The sequence below is a fragment of the Falco naumanni genome, chromosome 4, assembly GCF_017639655.2.
Source record: "Falco naumanni isolate bFalNau1 chromosome 4, bFalNau1.pat, whole genome shotgun sequence".
Taxonomy (NCBI): domain Eukaryota; kingdom Metazoa; phylum Chordata; class Aves; order Falconiformes; family Falconidae; genus Falco; species Falco naumanni.
The window spans coordinates 28,819,320-28,838,665 of NC_054057.1; the positions used below are offsets into that span (position 1 = coordinate 28,819,320).

General features: G+C 43.1%; 2 protein-coding genes and 2 long non-coding RNA genes across 4 annotated transcripts; 2 read left to right on the forward strand and 2 right to left on the reverse strand.

Moving 5' to 3' along the window:
• Positions 1-3,209: 3,209 nt before the first annotated feature.
• On the reverse strand, positions 3,210-5,087 carry LOC121087303 (39S ribosomal protein L32, mitochondrial-like). The gene is made up of 3 exons (XM_040592175.1): positions 4,912-5,087; positions 4,467-4,648; positions 3,210-3,856 (listed from the first exon to the last, which is right to left on the reverse strand). The coding sequence occupies exons 1-3, from the start codon at positions 5,033-5,035 to the stop codon at positions 3,602-3,604; spliced, it is 561 nt and encodes a 186-aa protein (XP_040448109.1). The 5' UTR covers positions 5,036-5,087; the 3' UTR covers positions 3,210-3,601.
• Positions 5,088-5,396: 309 nt separating this feature from the next.
• LOC121088095 lies at positions 5,397-6,276 on the forward strand. The gene is made up of 2 exons (XR_005827823.1): positions 5,397-5,479; positions 6,157-6,276. It is a non-coding gene; the product is annotated as an uncharacterized LOC121088095 (long non-coding RNA).
• A 264-nt stretch (positions 6,277-6,540) lies between these two features.
• Positions 6,541-10,227, reverse strand: LOC121085993 (flotillin-1-like). The gene is given in 9 exon segments (XM_040589068.1): positions 6,541-6,670; positions 6,673-6,738; positions 7,195-7,344; positions 7,704-7,798; positions 8,348-8,470; positions 8,704-8,733; positions 8,736-8,826; positions 9,345-9,435; positions 9,552-10,227. Coding segments are annotated over 9 exon segments (810 nt in total). The 5' UTR covers positions 9,590-10,227; the 3' UTR covers positions 6,541-6,544.
• A 5,122-nt stretch (positions 10,228-15,349) lies between these two features.
• On the forward strand, positions 15,350-16,757 carry LOC121088096. Its single transcript, XR_005827824.1, has 2 exons — positions 15,350-15,444; positions 16,278-16,757. It is a non-coding gene; the product is annotated as an uncharacterized LOC121088096 (long non-coding RNA).
• The last annotated feature ends 2,589 nt before the right edge of the window (positions 16,758-19,346 follow it).

Consider the following 19,346-nt stretch of genomic DNA (forward strand, 5'->3'; position numbering starts at 1 on the left):
TTTCTTTCCACTTCATGCCTGCTGTTTGCAAATTGATCCTTATGACTCTACAAATTCAAGGCAGTTATACCTTGAAATTCATTGGAATGCTGCCAGACCTATTATTTGCAGGACTTTCTAGCTGCATAAAAATGTCAACTACCTGAACATACTAGGCATACAAAGCAGCATAGAAAGCCACCTGTAAAAGAGATGTAAAAAGAGTTCCACTATCTTGTTAGGGAAAAATGATATGTACAACTGCAATTTCAAGTAATTGACCCAGCAAAGAGCAAAAGTGTATATATATATACAGAAAAGCCAGCACATTAGTTCTTAATATAGATCTAATTAAATTTAGCTGGAACAATGAATTACAATAGGTTAGTTTATGTCTCATAACAAGTATTGTATTTTTCTTTGTACTTTGCAAATCTGGTCTTTTTGCAGATCTTTTGCTTGCACAGGTGCATATTCCTTGAATCTGACGCTGTTTCCTATCTCACTAGTGATCTCTGCCTTTTGCTTTGCACCTACCAGAAAGCTATACTCCTCTGCCATCTAGTGCTCTAAAGAGGTGTATTTTATATGAACTACCAGCTCTTGCTGCCATAGCATGTTCAATAGAATACATGAGGGCTGTGCAGAAACCTTTTATTAAAATTTCCTTGCTAAGTGGGAGATTAGAGAGAAACTTAGTTTATCAACCTCTATGGGTATCGTAATTGATCCCTGCCAGAGATCACCTCTATCTCTGCAGATATTAGTAGGATACAAAATTGTTTAGCATCTGGCATTCTTGTGTTTTACGATATTGCATCACCTTCCTGTATCTTTCTAAAATGTAAAATAAATTAATTTTTGCATAAGATCCTTATATAAGAAAAGCATAATCAAATATAATGTGTATTTAATCATATGAATTTTTCAGACAAAATAGAATGTCTTTTTCAACTACTAGCAGCTTCCCAATGTATCAAAGTGAAGTTCCCAAGGCATACCTTGGGATACTTTTTGTTTTTAAACAAACATACTTTTTGTTTTTAAATAGATTTTGGAGTATAGCATATGTAACTGGCATGCTTTTTGTTACCTTTAGTTTACATTGTTTCAAAAGTGTATGTTTATACATTAGCACTGTTGCAATTTGTATTTCTTTCAAAATTACACATAAACATGGTTTATTTCAAGTAACAGAGCATAACACATACTGTGGAGGAATTCTAGATTTTTTCTTTTTTCTTTTTTTTTTTTAAGTAATTGAGCTTTTATTATCAGTGTTAATAAAATGAACCTATGAAAATCAGCCTTCCTTTTCTTTTGAAGGGAAAGTCATTCCCACTAAACTGTTCTGACTCTCACTGAAGACAATTTCTTTTTCAGAAAATTAACTGGTACTAGAACAACCGCACATACAAATTTTCAATATTTGTCAGTTCTAATTTTTCTTCTAGAGATCACAAATACCAGATATTTTACTTTTCCCCCCTACATTACTCAGAAACCACTATGAAACATTATCAAGCATCTCCTTTTGTCCAGATTGCACAAATGCCGTACTAACACAAGTGCTATGGCTGTGAAATGAATCATCACTTAACTGTGACCTGGCAAGTATCTTAAAATTTCTAGTGTTGACACAACCTAACTTCACTCACATTTCATAAGAACTCTATTTGTAAAGCATCTTCATTGCCTCACTGATCCTACAACTCAGTAAACTAATGTAATATACTACCCATTATTTCTCCATTAACAGAAACATGTCCTCTCATATTTAGAGAAAAATAGTTTTCTTCTTTTCTTTAAATTTTAAATTCTTTAAATTTTCTTTAAACTTCTGGGTTTCTGAGAGATTAACCTATGACTCTCAACATCCCAGACTTTATAGACTATTTCTCTACAGAACCTTTGTCAAAAATATAAATATATATAAAGCAACTAAGACAGTAAGGTGTAATTGGTCTTATGATATATGGACAAAGAAAAGACACCCCCCCCCCCACCTCTCCCCGAAATACATATGCACATTTCCCTTGGAACAATATATCTGTCTTATTGCTTGGCTAACCTCACCTCCAACATGTCAGTCTCATCCCATGCAGCTGTCAAAAGTAAGTTTTCCACTCTGCATCCTGCTTGCCACCTTTTATTGGCTTCAGTTCTGAATAAGTGTAAAACAGACACAACTGGAATAAATCCTGTTTGGACAAATCAAAAAGAACTTACATTGTTTGCTCGGATACTGTCAACTAAATAGCATCAATTTACACTCACCAGCTTTCGTTATTCCCTTGGACTACAGGAGAAATGTAACATCTCCACCAACATCTGTTCCCACCAGTTATGTTTCAGAATGTGGAATCCAGAGCAAGGAGCATAGAAGTGCAGCATTAAAGCATACACAAGCCCCCTCCTTGAGCAAGCATAATATGCTCAGCCACATACAAACAAAGGTTATTCTGGAAAGCATGTTCCCGTGTCCTTCACTTTCACGTGCACATCCACAGTGCCACTTTTTGGACCCTCACACAAGCCAAGCTACAGGAAGGTACCCACCAAAAACCAAGCTGTAGAAAGCCAGGGAACAGTTCTCTGTCAGCATAGCTCCCCAAACAAGGCTAGCAGGAGCAAATACACTCAAGTGCCGAAGAGACACAAGGGCAACCTAGCCAGGGTTAGCAGCATGCTTGCATTTTTTGGCAGGAAACTGCTGAGCCATAATATCCAACAGTACCATTTATGTATTTAAGTCCCAACCTAAAATTCAAACCAGTCTTAATTTTAAATGCAACAGTGCTCCTGCGTGGCTAAACTGAAGTGAAAATCTCCAGCTACATGCTGTAACTGCACCACTGGAGTACCAATGGACAGTAGAGGGCACAGCTGCCTTCTTTCTGCAGAAGACTCAAGACAAGCAGGAACCACTTGCTGTGCTTTGCGGTTTTCCAAGCACACACTGACCACCCAGACTACTTAATGGAAATGGCTGCAAAGAATCAGCTTTGACCCTTGTCAAATTTACAGATTTCCCATCATAACATTTTGATTTGTTACTTTGCTCAAGAAATCAAGGGCACTTTGAAGGGAGAAATCCAGGCAGATTCTGTAAGAGCCATGCAAATAACCAGATTATCTTTCCTTGTAAATATCTTCTGTATGTAATCCATATTGGGTTTGAACTTTTTTCCCCCCTCCCAAAGAGCAGCCGACAAAAACAGAAAGCAGGCTTCCCTGGGAAACTTAACATACTTTATTTTACACCTGTGAATCTTTTCCCTTTGTTACACAAGTGTTATTTACACCTAAAACCAGCATAGAACCATTAGCATACAAATTACTCAGTGTACTGTACGCAGAAGTCCAAACCCAATGCAGAACCTGATTTCTCTTTAACTGTTGGCTGCTATGATGTATCACTGAGAAGTATTTCCCACTGCATGCTATAGAAACAACACCTGACTGCAAATTTCTATGGCATGACATGGAATTCAAGCAGGCTTTCCAAAAGTTCATAGGGTTTCTGTATCAAATCTGAATGAGCAAAACAAGGAAAACATTCTTGAAAATCATGATCTTTCTTGCTGTAGCAACTGGTTTTGTTAGCATTAGGTCTACAGCATCAATTTTGAACAAACCAAGATGGACGCTTCCTGGCTCTTTCAATGATCCGCTTGCCTTCATCCTTTTCTGTGAGCTTTTCTCCATCATAAAGGACGACAGTCTCTACAGTTGGAGCATTAAATGGTCCTCCTTCCTTTTTATGTATTTCCAGCCGTATCTTTTGAGTTTCTGCTTTGACCTTTGCATAACAATAGCCACAGAGGACATGCTTCTGTTTCAAGTTTCCACACTCAGGACAAACATCTATGTTCCTCTAAAAAAGACAGTGGAAATAGGAAATTTTGTAATTTGAACAACGGAAAAAAAAGACACAAGGAACAATCACAAACTACTAAAAAAGTTAAATGAAATACCAGAGAAATTCAATTACCTTTTCATAATGTATTCTTCCTCGTAAAATAATTTTTCTGTAATGTATTGCTATGTCAAATGCTTACTACTAAAAATAGCCTATGAATTCAATACCTAAATCATTATGCCTAATGATGTCTGGAAGACTCAAGACCTATCAATTCAATTAGTTGCACAGAAAGTACAAAACTCTTCCACTCATACTAGCTGTGAATAAAATTCACAAGCTGTTGGCTTGCACTTTAACTGTCACTGTTTATTTAATCACAGACCACTGTCACGCATGATGAACATACCTGTTACAAGTATTCTGTGATTACAATGTCTCTTAAGCTTATTATAAACAAATTCCAGAAAGCTTTTTCAGTTCAGTATTGACCACTGTAACAATTCTCTAAAATAAGTGAGATGAACAACGATTGGCGTAAATCTTACTCCAGCATGCTTGTTTGTCATTACAAAAATTACTTGCAGTGAGTAAGGTGGCAAGCCTGTAGAAATCTGGTGATTACCTTTACTTTTATAAGCTTCTGGGGATTTCTTCTCCTGCAGCGGTTCACTTCAATGGTGCGCCGTGATTTTGGTGCCGCCATCCACAAGATGCTATCCAACAGGCTTGGCGCCTCATCACTTTCACTGGTGTCATTTACCGGTTGTGGAAGAAAAGCTGGAGCTTGGACTGCTAGTGCTGGTCCTGAAGGAAAAAGAAAAACTAATTCATTACAGGCAAGCCCCAATTTCGCCTTAAACCGAGGTAGTAAGACACGGATGCTACTGACACTCCCAAAGCGAGGAGGCAAGAGCGGCCAGCGGCGCTCCTCACCCGATCCCCTCATTGTCCCCAGGGTGTGTACTTTCCTGCTCCAGCCCGCTCCCTCAGCCGTTAAACGGTAAAAATGAGTCTCGCGGCCCCGACACCGACCTCTCCTTCAGCCGAGAGAACAGGACGATACCTACCCCAGGGCGGGCTCTGGCCCCCGGAGAAACCCGGCAAGAGACTGCGCTCCAGCCGCCCCCAGCAGCGCTGAAGGAGACCGCGAAGCCGCGGCAGAGGAGAAAACACCACCACCACAGCCGCCATCGCCCCTCAGAGCCCCGCCAAGGCCTCAGAGGCGGGGTAAGGCGGCCGCCCGCCCGCGGGCACACTGGGCATACGCACCTGTCCCTGAGCCTGCCGGGAAACCGAGTGTCCGGGGAGCCCCGTACTGCAGCGGGGACCCGGACCGAGACTTCACGTCCCAGCATGCCACTCGCTGCCGGGAGGCCGCGGCGGCTCAGGCACACGCCAAGGACTTCAACTCCCAGCATGCCCCGCCGCAGTCCTCTTGGCCAATGGCTCCCCTGGCGGGCCCGGCGCCGTTCCCAGCATGCCCCGCCATTCGCCACCTCCTCGCCAATCAGCGCACGCGCTGTGTTCTCGTGTCGAAGCGGGAGGAGGGGCTGCGCCTGCGCAGCGGGGCGAAATGGGGGCGGAGCCTTTCAAAATGGCGGAGCGCGGCTGTAGCCTCTCCCTCACTACGTTCAGGTACGCGGGGTGGAGGGAGGGCTGCAGGCCAGGGCTCTCGGCACGTGGGCAGGCTGGCGGGGGAGGGGGAGGGCGGCGCACAGCCTGCGTGTGGAGCGGTTCTCGGCGGTGGGACAGGACGGAGCCCGGACTTTGCAGAGTCATCGCGGAGTCGGGCCTGCGAGCGTGGGGGGCCGCGGGGGCTGGGCCCGTGGCGGGCGTGGGGAAAGCAGTGGGGAGTGGGTGGCTCTGCCTTCGCCTGAGGAGGGCACGCAGCTGCCAGGCGTCTCCGTGAGCTGAACGGCCGCGGGCGCAGGTGGGGGCAAGGGCTGGAGCTGAGGTGAGTGCCGGGCCCGCCTCGTCTCTGCCGCAGGTCTCGGGCCTAAGTGCGGTCGCTGCTTGTGTCTTTTCTCGTTGCTGTCAGAGTCACTCTGGGGCTAGCCTCAGGTCAGTCCCCTCACTGGTGGTGCTTTATAGCGAGTGCTTGTTGAAATGGTTTAGCAAACTTAAGGTTCCACCACACACATATACATGCTTGAGGCTGGATCATAATTCTGAGCTAACTGGAAATGCGTGATGGTAGCTGAACTGTGGTATCTCGAGAGCTTGTTTCAGAACACACTTTGTAGACATGGGGATGAAAGAAGCCTACAGATGAGTTTTAACTAGTTTATTTCCCTTTTTGCTGTCCTTTGCAGGCAGTGATCGCCTTGCACTTTGTCTTGTGCACAGCCTGCATGTAAGATGATTGCATGCACAGAATGAATATGTTATCGGAGTGGTACCTATTAAAGTGTTGCTTTAATACATACACTTAAGATTAATTCAGAGAAAAAGAAATTACTTTCCTTTTTTTTTTGACTAAATTATTAAGCTATCCAGAATTACATTGTGGGGCGCCCCTTTAAAGGGGCAATGGCTTCACCCAAGGTGTGGGTGATCCACAAGGGTGGGGTGAGGCTTGGTAGAATGGGGTGGGGCTCCCCTTTAAAGGGGTTAATACTTCATTTAAAGGGGTCATGGTTTTGCCCAAGGTGGTGGGGTGCAGAAGCTGAGGGGGGGGACTTGCTGGTGGAGGGCCAGGGCTCACCACTGGGCCTTGGCCAGGTGCTTCAGGCAGTAACGCTCAGCCTCAGCAGGTTTGTGGATGGTGGCCTCCAGCTCACACTCACGGCAGCCAATCTCATGCTCCTGCAGCTCTACCTGCTGTGCTCATTCCACTGTTCCACCACCAGCACCTGCGCCCACTGCTCCTCAGTCTGCTGCTTTGTCCTCGCCACCTGTGCCCGCAGCACCACTCAGCCCTGCAATGGCACCGAGGCAGGCGGGGGGGGATGGACCCTGGCATCCTGGGAGGGGTGTATCCAGGCAGTCAAGAGAACTCGGGCACCCCAGGGAACCCATGTGTTAGAGGAGATCCTGGCATTTTGGGATCGGGAACAAGGTGCTGGGGAGACCCAGGTGTCTGGGTAAGGGATGTAAACATCTCAGAGGAGCCAGGTCTTTGGGGAGGGGGACCCAATTGTCAGGGGAGACCCCAGGATCTGAAGGATGCAGGTGGCCTGGGGGGACCCAGGCACTGTGGGGGGAGTGCAGGGGGGACCCAGGTATCCTGGAAAAGGGACCCAAGTGGCCAACATCACATCAAGGAAAGACCCAGGGGGGTGTGGGGGACCCAGGAGGGATCCCAAACAAGCAAGGAAGAAGAAACAGCACCCAGGGTTGGGGGACACTCAGGCATCTGTTGTACAAGTCGGCCTGGGCCTTGCAGATCTGATGGTGGCATTGCACAGCACCTGCTGCACCTGGAAGTCACACTGGGCCTGTGCCATCACTGTCTCACCCAGCAGCTGTGCTGAGACCTGCTCCTGGCATGCCTGTGTCTCCTGCGGGGACACTGGGGTGCATGGGGACAAGGAAGGACACTGGGAGATTGGGGGTGGGGCCATGGTGACACCATGGGACTGGAGAGGTGTGGGGACGTTAGGGGACATGGAGGAACACCATGGGATGGGGGGGTACATGGGAAGATGAGGGTCCCAGGGACATCAGAGGGGGACGTGGAAAGCCACAGGGACCTCAGAAACAACCTGGTGACATTGGAAGCCCACTGGGGAGTGTGGGACGATGACATGCTGTGGGGGATCTAGAAGTCTCAGTGAGGAAAAGGGGGGGTGTTGTAGGCACGTAAGGGACACAAGGGGGGCTCAGGGGGATGTGGGGGTGACTGAGGTGACAGGCTCACGTGGATGCCGGTGTCCTGCTTGGCCTTGGCCTCCCTGATGTGAGCATCACACTGGACCTGTGCCGTCCGGTCCTTCCCCAGCGAGTGCAGGTAGTCTTGGGGACACTGTCACAGCCCCTGTCCCACCCTGCCCATTGAGGACTCCAGCCATCCCTGCCCCAGCAAGCGCTGGTGGCCCTGGGGACACTGGAGATGGCCCTGGCCCTGTATTGTCTCCCCATCCCTGCATCTGGATGTCCCCAGTCCCTGCACCCACCCTGGTGACCCTGTCCCCACACCAGCGTGTCTGTCCTTCACCCAACATCCTCCTGCCGTATCCCTGTCCCCACAACACTGTTCCTCCGCCTCGATCCCAGTATTTCCATCCCTGCATGTCCCCCCTCTGTCCCTGTGTCCCTTTTTCTGTGACCCTCCATCCCTGGGTCACTCTCCCTGTCCCCACAGCTCCCTGTACCCCGCAGATCCCCAGTGCCACCACCATGATTATATCTCCATCCCCACCATGTACCCCCCAGCGTCCTCAGTACTGCTGGCCACACTGATATCTATGTCCCTGGCTGTTGCAGGGGTCCCTCAGGATGTCACTGGCCACGCTGACACCCATGTCCCCACCCTGTTCCCCCCCACTGTCCCCCCCAGTATCACGTGGTCATCGTGGATGGCCTTTAGGGTGTAGCTGACCATGCTGGTCCCCATGTTGACAAAGTGGGATGAGGCCACGTTGAAAACCTGCACCCAGAACTTCTGCTGGTCCTTGTAGATTTCCTGGGTGGGAGGCATTGGGGGTGGGGCTTAAGTGGGTGGGGTCACCCCCAAGGGGCAGGGCCTTTTGGGGGTGGGGGTGTCACTCCCCAAGGGTCAGGGCCTTTTGGGACTGGGGCGGTGTCACCCCCAAGGGGTGGGGCCTTTAGCGGAAAAGTGACTTCCAAGAGGGCGTAAGCCTTTGTGAAAGGGGTGTGGCCTGTCCCAAGGGGCGTGGCCGGCCCCACCCCTCTCAGCTCCACCGTCACGTGGGCCTTGATGAGGGCTAGTGGCTCTCCAGGGTGATCTCACTCTCCGACTTGCCCAGGAACATCTGGCAGGCGGCCACCAGCATCTCCTTGTTCTGCCCCTGGATCTTCACCTGCAGCCCCAACCCAGGCATAAAAAAGCAACCCCCAGCCTTACACCCACGCTGGGCGTCCACCATCACGGCACGGCCCCTTTAAGAGCTGTAGATTTATTATGACAAGGATATTGGGCGGCTGCTCCCTTGCGGGGGGGGGGGGGGGGGGGGCAGGACAGACCGTGCCAATGCCTTTTTGAAAGAGTGCTTTCCAAAAAAATATTTGGGGGGGGGATATAAGCTGCTTTTAAGATGCTGCTGCCCCTTACCAAGGGGGGTTAAGCCCTTTTAAAAGTGCTGTCCCCCCCTCCCATGCTGCAGGGGTTCTGAGGGGGCTCCACCACAACATGTCCCTTTTAAGGGGTCCCACAGAGTGGAGGAGGGGGCGATTTCACTATGACATTGCCGTTTTAAGGGGGATCTGATAGGGTCCACCTCACATCACTTAAAAGGGGCTGCAGCAGTCCTGCTGGGAGGGGTGGTGGCAGCTGTAGGGACACAGGTGAGTGTAGAGGGGACACGGGTGGGGGGGGTACCTGTGCAATACTGGTGACAGAGATGGGGACGCCATGGCAGGTGTACACCTTCTCACTGCGCACATTGAGGGTCAGGGTGTTCAGGGAGATGCTGGGGGAGGACAAGTCACTGGAGTGTCACCCTGTGTCCCCCATCTTTCCTCTCACATCACACAGCCTGCCTCCCCATGTCCCCCCTGTGCCCCCCCCTACCGTGTATCCCCTCACCGCTGGATCTGCTGTCGTGTCAGTTCGGCATAACACATTCAGATGCCACAGGTATTGTACAATCCTGTCCTGTCAGCAATTTAGTTTTGGAATTGTCCTTGGAGTAAATCCATGCAGTTTACAACCATTGCAATTGTGGCAAATGGATGTCACTCACATAGCAGAATTCAGCAGACTAAAGTACGTGCATGTCACATTTGATACCTTTTCTTCCCTTATATGGGCCACTCCTCTCACAGGTGAGACAGCAAAACATACTAAAAAACATCTACACAGATGTTTTACAGTTATGGGTGTTAACAGTATACAAACGGATAATGGTCCGGCATATGTTTCACGTTCCTTTCCTCAATTTTGTCAACTATGGTGTATCCGACATCAAACAGGTATTCCAAATTCACCTACTGGTCAGGCCATCATTGAATGTGCACATCAAGTTTTAAAAAGCTTACTCGCAAAACAAAAAAGGGGGGCAATGGGTCTATCCCCACAAGAGCATATTTGGAAAGTTTTATATGTCATTAATTTTTTGCGCTTAGCAGGTACAGCAGAAAATCCACCCATAATTGTTCATGGAAAAGCATTAAACAGTGACTTATCAACACTAAATACTAAAGGAGTCAAAGTAATGTATAAAGGTCTGAACACTGGCCAGTGGACAGGTCTGGCAGAAGTACAATTAACTGGCAGAGGATATATGTCTATCATTACAGATTCGGGACCAAAGTGGATTCCAGCTGGCTCGTTGGGTAAAACCATGGAAATCACCTGCCATTGATAGGAGGAACACCACAATAAACGACACGGGAGATTCAGATGACAATAGGAGCCAGTGATCATCTTTGTTCAGTCTGCCACTGGTGTAGGTTGTATATAATCTGTCATTGTACATTTTGTGCTAAAAATATAATCCATTATAGTAGATCTCCGGAGATATATTTCACTAACATTAAGTCCATATTGTGTTAGATGCAATAACATTTTTTAAGTAATCCAGAAAAGATATTTTTGTGTTAGGACGAATAGGTTTGTAAGGATTTAAAATGAGAATTGTGGTTATTTTATGGGGATTGTGCTTGCTGTTTAAATATATAGATGTAATAGAACATATGCGTAGGTTACTTAAGAACAGGCAAAATGTATGGGTTAATCTTGCTAATGCTACTGGTCCAGACTCCATCTGTTTATCTATGTCAACTCCAACAGATCCCTTTCGTACCTGTCTAACAGGGGTTCCGACTTTTGACCCAAACCAATTTAAAGGATGGGTCAGCAAAAGTGAAATTCTAAACAAAGCCGAAGTTATTACCTTTGCTAAATTGACCTGGCCCCACTCGATGGTATTAAAAAATTGGCAGACATTGAAAAAAGGGCTTCCATAACGTGAAGATGCTATGCAGACTGTACTTATTTTTCAACATCTGAATGCTTCTATGATACCGCCTCAAGAGCTAGATCTTTTAGGATCTCTGAAATGTAACCAATCCTGCATCAAGTTTGGGAATAGAGAGGCGTTATTTGACAACTTTCTTCAAAAGGTATTGAGAAAAGGGCCATTATTGACATACCGGCATGGAAGTTTTTGAGTGACCCCTAGGGAGCACTGGTATAGAAATACTAGCATATGCTGTAACAGAGGGTTATGGGTTAATCTTATGGCACCATTACAACCCTGAGCATTGCCCAAAGGGTTGTTTCTGTTTTGTGGGGATAGAGCATGGCCTGGAATCCTGGCTAAGGCTCTCGGAGGGCCTTGTTATTTAGGCAAGTTAACTTTGTTTGCTCCTACACAAAGACAAATACTACATAAAACCCGGTGAAAAAATACAAATTAGTGCACAGGAAAAAATGAGCAGTATGGCAACTGAGTGAAAACTGCAATGATAAAATTCAGCTTTGGAACACTCCATTACGAGTGATTTCTTCCGTGTTTGCACCATGGGTTCCTGCTGGCAAAGCACTCGGTGATATACAAAGTTGGGATGTTGGGCTGCTAAACAACTTAACCTGACGTCAGATATTTTGAAAAGTTTATTGGTAGATTTGGATAATACAAGGCATGCTACTTTACAAAACCGTGCAGCCATTGACTTTTTATTGTTTAGCACATGGGCACAGATGTGAAGATTTTGAGGGTATGTGTTGTATGAACCTGTCTGATCACTCAGTTTCAATTCATAAACAATTAGAACAATTAAGAACGAACATGAAGAAACTCATTGTAACAAATGGAGGTCTGGGCCAATGGCTCAAGGGTTGGGAAATTAATGGATGGTTATTAGATTTGGTGAAACAAGGTGTAACGATTTTAGCAATTATTTTGTTTTTAATGCTTCTGATTCCTTGTATTTTTAAATGTATCTATGGAATGATAGATGTTTTGATAGTCCAGGAAGAAAAAGGGGGAATTGTGGCAATGTATTTGGAAGAAAAGGGACACCTGGCCTATCAAAAGTTGCTCTTGCTTTAGCAGCTTGGTATGATTAAAAGTTTTATCTGCTCAGCAAGGCCACACAGTTGTGTGAGAAAGACACCTGGAATGAAGAAAACAGGATCTTTGGCAGTTAAGCAGGCAGAAAAACAGGAGCTGAGCTGGGAACTGATGACTGCAAGAATGTCAGCAATTTTAATGATGAGACTAACCGCTTGTATGCTTTTAACCAATTAGTATCTGTAAAGCAGTGTGTGAACAGTGTACGTAACTAATAGAATTAAGGTGTGACGTGTGTATGAATATTAATATTGTATATAAGTTTGCAGAAACTTAAGTGGCTTCAACTAGGATCATATTGATATGTCGTTGAGTCTGTGATTTTGCTCCTGCAATTGTCCATGTTTGACATTTGCCATAGCAAAATTTACAGAGGAGTTTGGTGTATGGCCCATTTGTGCATCTTATTTTTGGGAACCACAAAAAACCCAGAACCTCATTGCCATGGAAAAGTAATGCTCAAATCTGTCATAGCATAGCATACCAAACCATAACATAAGATACCATAAGATAAGATAACATAACAAAATTTATTAACATAACATAATTAATGTAATTTATTAACATAACCAAAGTTATTAACATAAAACAACCTAATTTATTAACATAAAATAATTTATTTACATAACATAATATATTTACGTGACATTCGTTATTTATGTAACATAACATAATATATTTGCATACCATACCACACCATAATTTATTAACATAACATAACCTAATTTATTAACATAACCTAATTTATTAACATATTTTATTAACGTATAATAAACATGACATTATTTATATAACATAATTTAGTAACATAAAATAACATAATTTATTAACTTAACAAAATAATTTATTAATGTAATATAATTTATTAATATAACAATGGTTTGAAAAATATAACAAAATAGTTTATAAATATAACATTAAATAATTTATTAACATAAAATAATTTATTAATGTAGATTAACATAACAACATGCTTTATTAACATAACTTATTAATATAACAATTCATTAACATAACGTGCTTCATTAATGTAACATTTTATTTACATAACATAATTTATTAACATAATTTAACATTAATTCATTAACATAATGGAATGGAACTAATTAACATAGCATAATTTATTTACATACCATAACCTAATTTATTAACATAACATACCATACCGTCCCATACCATAACATGCCATAACATAGTATACCATAACACACCATAACAACATACCATAACATTACATGCCATAACATACCATGTTTTTGGCTTTAGTGTGTTTAGAAAGTGAATTTTATTCCTCTCTCACAAACACTTCAATCCATTTCAATTCTGTTATCACCACATTTACACCATACAGGAAAATTCGTTTTGATATGGCCAAGTGCTTTTCTTTCATGTCATACTTCAGTTCTGTTTGGTAGCCGGCTGAGGTAAGGACAATTAAAGGTGCAGTGCCAGCGGTGCTGGTGGGGTCCTTTCCTGACCTCATTTAAACTGGGGAGTAATTGCAGTGGAATAGATGTGGCTAAAGCAGCAGTAAAGCTTTTGCAAGATCACTAATACCATTAGGTGATCTCAGTATCAGCTCTGAAGATTTACTTTGAAAATATTAGGGATTGCTCTTCAGAAGGCTGAGCTACTGAAGGAAAAAAGTCAATCAGAACAAGATAATAATAAATTACTGACAACAGGCATCCACATGATTATCTAATATTTTTTGTGTTAGTGTTTTTTTTCTACATCATCATATCTATAAACTATTTATCCCCCCAAAATATAGTAATGTTGAGATTTTTGTTTACTGGAAGATCTTTTAATTGGTGAAGAACACATTTTCTGCTGGTGTAGCAGCTATAAGAAACCATCAAAAAATACAACTTCAATTTTCAGTATTACAATATCCTACGAGCTCTTGTGTTATACCAGTTCTGACATCCCCATTGCCCATAGTGTCTGTAGTCCCAGCTACACTCGGAGGGAAAGGAACAATTGTTGAAAACCAGGGAATGGGGAAATTATTACAGAAACAGATGAAAAAAAGATTGGGAATATTTCACCTGGAGGAGACTGGAAAGGGCATGATTTGTGTATAGGGTAAACAGAAAAGAGATTAGAAATGCCTTCATACCTACCTGTGCAAGAGCAATAGCATCGTTTCAAAATCTAGGAACAACGTAACTGTCCATCTGGAATGCAACAGGAACGTTCTATCTATTTCCAAAAGTTTCAAGCCTTATGTCCAATATACTAACTTACACTGGACTGGACTGTATGTGTCCTTTTGTGATTTTGCCTGTTTATCTATTTAAAACACTCAAGACAGAAGAATTTACAAGCCTGGATGCAAGTTCCCTGTTTTGGTATGTGCTTCCTTTATTCCCTACTCAGAAAGGGGAAATACTATAAATGAGTCAGCTGATACAATATACACTTTCTACAGCACTCCTATGACGACAAACATTTCTTTCTGTACAAGAGCGACAAGTATGAGAAATCACACCGCCTCTCCATATACAGGCAGTGCAGCATGCAGCTTCAGAAAGTTTCCAAAGGCACCCGGAATTGCCTGGGGGTATACAGAAGCTGTGTAGCAAATAGCAGTAACAGATCATTTCAGGAGAAATATTAGTTCAACTGCAACCCATTTCCTGCCCTTTGCCATGGGAGACTATTCTGCATGAGCCTGTTTTTAACTCGGGTTATTATTTCTTTACTATGTTGTGATAGCTACAGGACTACTGCTTTCGGTTTATCGAAGCAAATATTGACTTGGAAAAATGGAGTTATTCAGACTGTATGTAAAGGCAGAAATAATACTGCTGCCCTTTATTTCAGAAGCAGAAATCATAGCAAAAGAGCTATTGAAAGCACTGGTGCAAAATGTTACGAAATTAAAGTCTCAGGGACCAATACGAAAAATGTAGAGAAGGACCATCTGCCTGCCAGCTTCTGTGGAAGATGCAGCCTGTTGTGTTAACCTCTCCGGGAAATCCCAGCTTAAAGCAAAGTCCTCCAGCCAAGCTGCTGCCTTTGTCCGCAGTGCACAACGGGTCTGTCGCAGTGACTGATCCTTTGGCCCTGGCCCACTGCCGTGGAGATGTCGAGGGACCCACAAGCACCACTGAGGCTGCCTTGTGACATTGCAAGTTTGAGGGTTGAAGTAGCCTCTGAAACCAACCTCTTAAGACCTCTCACACCTTCAAATCTGCAGTTTGTCACCTCTGTGGTTTGCCTCTAGAAGCAAATAGAACCACAGCGCAACTCTACAGTGCTGGTTTACGGAGTACGTTTATCCAGACCACATTAGGAGCCCAGGTGATGTCCCAGCTGATACCGCTGTATGAATGCCAGCAGCAACTGTAAGCTTGCACAAAGAGCTTCCCAGTGTGCTGACAAGAGCAGTCAGAGGTATGGGAGAGGGAAAGGATGGCAGTGTAAAAAAATAGCAAGCACTGTAGGGTAAACAAAAACTGGTACACCTGTTTGCTTTCAATTATACTGCAGGGAAACAGGAATGGCATGAAATCTCCAAGGCAGTGAGTAAAAAGTTGTTGAACATGCTTTTAAAAATGCATGAGCATAGCTAACACATGAATTTCACTGTTTAAATACTGCAGAACCATAATAAAAGAGCAGAGATTTTAGTTGTGAAAAACTCACTTGAACCAATTTTAGGATGATTGACAAACCAAAGCTGGCAATGGGTGGGGGACATTTTTAAAACTGAAAGGCAAATGGAACCCTTTACCAGCTATCACAGTCCATTCCTCCATGGAGTTCACTACTCATCAGAAGATCACAAATACGTTAACTGAAAAAGCCGAGTGTGAATTTTATTCAGCTGGACTGAATATCCAGTGAAGTCAGTTGGACTGTAGAGCTCAGGAACTGAACCTGAAAGGTTCTTTTGTTTAAAAGGAGCAAAATCTACCAAGAACTGAACAGCTTTAGGGCAAATACTCATCTCAAGAAAGGTACAAGTAAGCAAAGAACCTACAAGAAGGGAAAAATAAATCACGAAATTTAGTGGCATTTTAGATATCAGTATTATAAGGATGAAGTGAGATTAACCTCAAATCAAGCAGATTCAGATGCTTCAAGAAATTAAGACTAAACGTGTAGCTCTTGAGACACATGGTTAGAGTATGAAAGAAGCAGCAAGGCCATCATGTATAATTGCCTGCACTGTGACTGCATAATGCAGGCATGACCTAAACTACTAAGTCAATACCTTGTCTCAGTTTTCCAGGAAGCTAATGACGTCACGTGTGTGGGAAAAGTAGAATGACAAAGCGGGCAGACAGCACGGAAATGGAAATGACCACAGTCAGGGAGCTCGTGGGCTCAGCGTGGATAATCTCTGTTCCGGAAAAGAAACAGCATCTGCAGTTCTGCCTGGGGGCAGCCAGTCTGAGACATTCTGGGTGCATCAGAGGCATGTCACATGCTTTACTTGGCAGGAAATGGATATTATGAATATTTTTGGATGTGAGGAAACTGATTAGAAATTACATCATCATCTTCTAGACTTGTGTGAATAGTTTAGGCAATGGTGATTATTTTTTTTACTCATTCAATGGTATGTGTAAAAGGAATCAGGGGAAAGCATCATTTGTGTTCTATTTGATAATCAGTAATTTAATTTAGTGAACTCTTCCCACATCAGCAACAACTGAATTTTAAATCGGCAGGTTAAATAAAGAGAACCTTTCAATATGTGACTGAGGACTTGTTTAAATTTCTGGTGCAAATTTTCCATCTTACCCCAGGGATGAACATGACCTGGAAATCCAGGGGGAAAAAAAAAAGGTTTATTGGTGTTATGTAAGGAAGCAGGGTCATCGCTATCAGCATATTCCATTTACAAGACTTCTCAGAATTAAATCTGTAACTCCTTTAAATTCAGATAGTGTATTATAGTATATGAAGTTCTTGTTTAAGGCTAGAGATTCATGCCACTACTATTGCATATAAAGCAGAAGTTCAGACCAGAAATTATTATTTCATTGGTGCCTTTACCTGGTATTAGAGCACCTCTAGGACTGTTAATTTATAAATTGCACATATATAAATACATCATCATAAGTGACACAGCACACACGAGGTTTAGAGCACACAACCTGATCTGCAGGTATTGAGCTACGGTTAGAAATACAGTCTTCTCAAAAATGTTTCTACTTGATAGATACATTTCCCTTCACTTTTCTCTGTAGTTACACTCAGCAGATTTGGTAAAATGTACAGATTTTATAAATACTTCTCTAAGGTTACCATCTTTTGTATTACTTTCTTTAGGTTCTTCCAGCTAAGACAATTGCTGTCCCCTCTTACTTCAACTAGCAGTGATGCGAACTGGCTTTGTGCAAGACGCTGCTCTCTCTGTTTGCAGAGGATGGCGGTAGCTGTCCGAGCAGCAAATAAAAGTGGCAATGGCCATGCAACATGCAGCCTCCAATCCGTTCAAAGCAGTAAAAGACAGCAGACATTCAAAGCAGGGAAGTTTCTAACGCATTTCTTTTGCAACTGAATCTTTATTCTCTGCTGAGGGAGAAGCTGACAGTTAAAAAGATAAATGAGAAACAAGAAAACTGGGAGAAAAAAATAGCCTCCTTTTCCCACAAAATATACTAACTATATTCAGCTCAAGAATGGTGTCTATCATTTTTGCAGGGAGTAATGATGTCTTTCTTACACAGAGCATAGCCTGCCATGGGGAGCAAAATTCTGTAAATGACTTTGAAGGGTTTTTTTTTCAGTTGAAGTGGTGGACCCACTTACACATGTTTATATATTTGTAATAAAATAAATAGTACTACATATTTTTAATATATTACGTACTTATACCACATGTCATATATTAAATGTATAATTGCATGTGACATATGCTTACAAACTATGTGTCTTACAAAATTCATATTTTCTTTCAGTTAGATATTTAGAAATTTGGGTCAGTATCTGGTATTTTCTTAATGAACTAATTAAATCTTTGCTCTTACAGTATAACTTGTTTAAAAAAAGAGCCGTGATCTGTTTTTCCATGTTGTGTAATTGCGTACTTAGACTTGCTTTAGGCTTACAGACATTATTGCCTTTTTGTATTTTTCCTTCTAAATGCCAACAAATGGTATTTCCTTTCTGAGCAGATTCCACACAGACCTTTCCTTTCCCCAAGATTAAGGCTTTTGATTCCTGCAGCATCTGAAAATTCTGGCAACTCTCCAATCGATACATTGAAAGGATTTTCTTATTAGTATCTTATCTGTGTTTCTTGGTGAGATGTTTGGCCTCAAGCATGTAATCAATAGCTTGCCAAAACATAAATTCCTTCTCAATTTTATACAGAAGCATTTCTGCATTCACACTTTTTTTTTCTTCTATGGCTTAGTGAATTTACAAGAATATTCTGATGGAAATAAACATTCCCCTGCTGCCAAAAGTGATTATAACACTGTGCATCATAAAAATCAGCTTCCTACTTTAACAGAAAGTTTTACATAATGAGGAAAACGTGCCTGAGAACAGCACGGAACTTGGAGCAGGAAGATGTTTTCCTGAAACAATATAGTAATTTATTTTTAAATGACAAACCTATTATCTCCAGAATATATGAAAGTGGCTGTACTTGGATTATGGAAAGACATGAAGCATTTTGGAACAGGTTTTTTTATTTAGGACATTTCTTCTGCAATTTGCTTTGATCTCAGAAAAACACATGGGTGATCATTGCTAGAGAGGGACCTTGTGTTTCAGTCCTATCAAAGCACATTCTGTGCAGAGCATATTGGGAAAAGATAAATTAAAAAAAAAACAAAAAACACATCAACAAATGAGTGCCTGTCTATCTCTCCTTGCAATAATGTTGTCTATCTTCAAGCAATGAATGTCCATGCCAGCTCTACAAATTCATCACTGGTATCAGTATCTGTTAGGACTTCATTTTAGGGACAAAACCATGGATAAAGACTTCTTCCCAAGTCCAAGCTCAAACTAGTTTTGACACCCCAGAAAAAGGCACCGAACTAAGTTTGAAGCAAAGTCGAAAAGCTGTTGGGCTACACTTTTATTGCGTTTTCCCCCTCACATTTGTCTCCATGTTAATATTACTTTTACAATTCTGTCACTGGCTGGCCTCCCTCATCATCATGCTGGTGAGTGGATGCATTGGTTGATGGCTCTCCAAACAGTGCTGTGCTGGCCAGCTTCATCAAGAAAGGACACATATGTAAGCAAGAAGCCAAGGAGGAGACAAGTGTTTTCGTGAACTCCAGCAAATTGTCTCTGCAGCCTGACAGCTGCAGAGACTTCTAGAA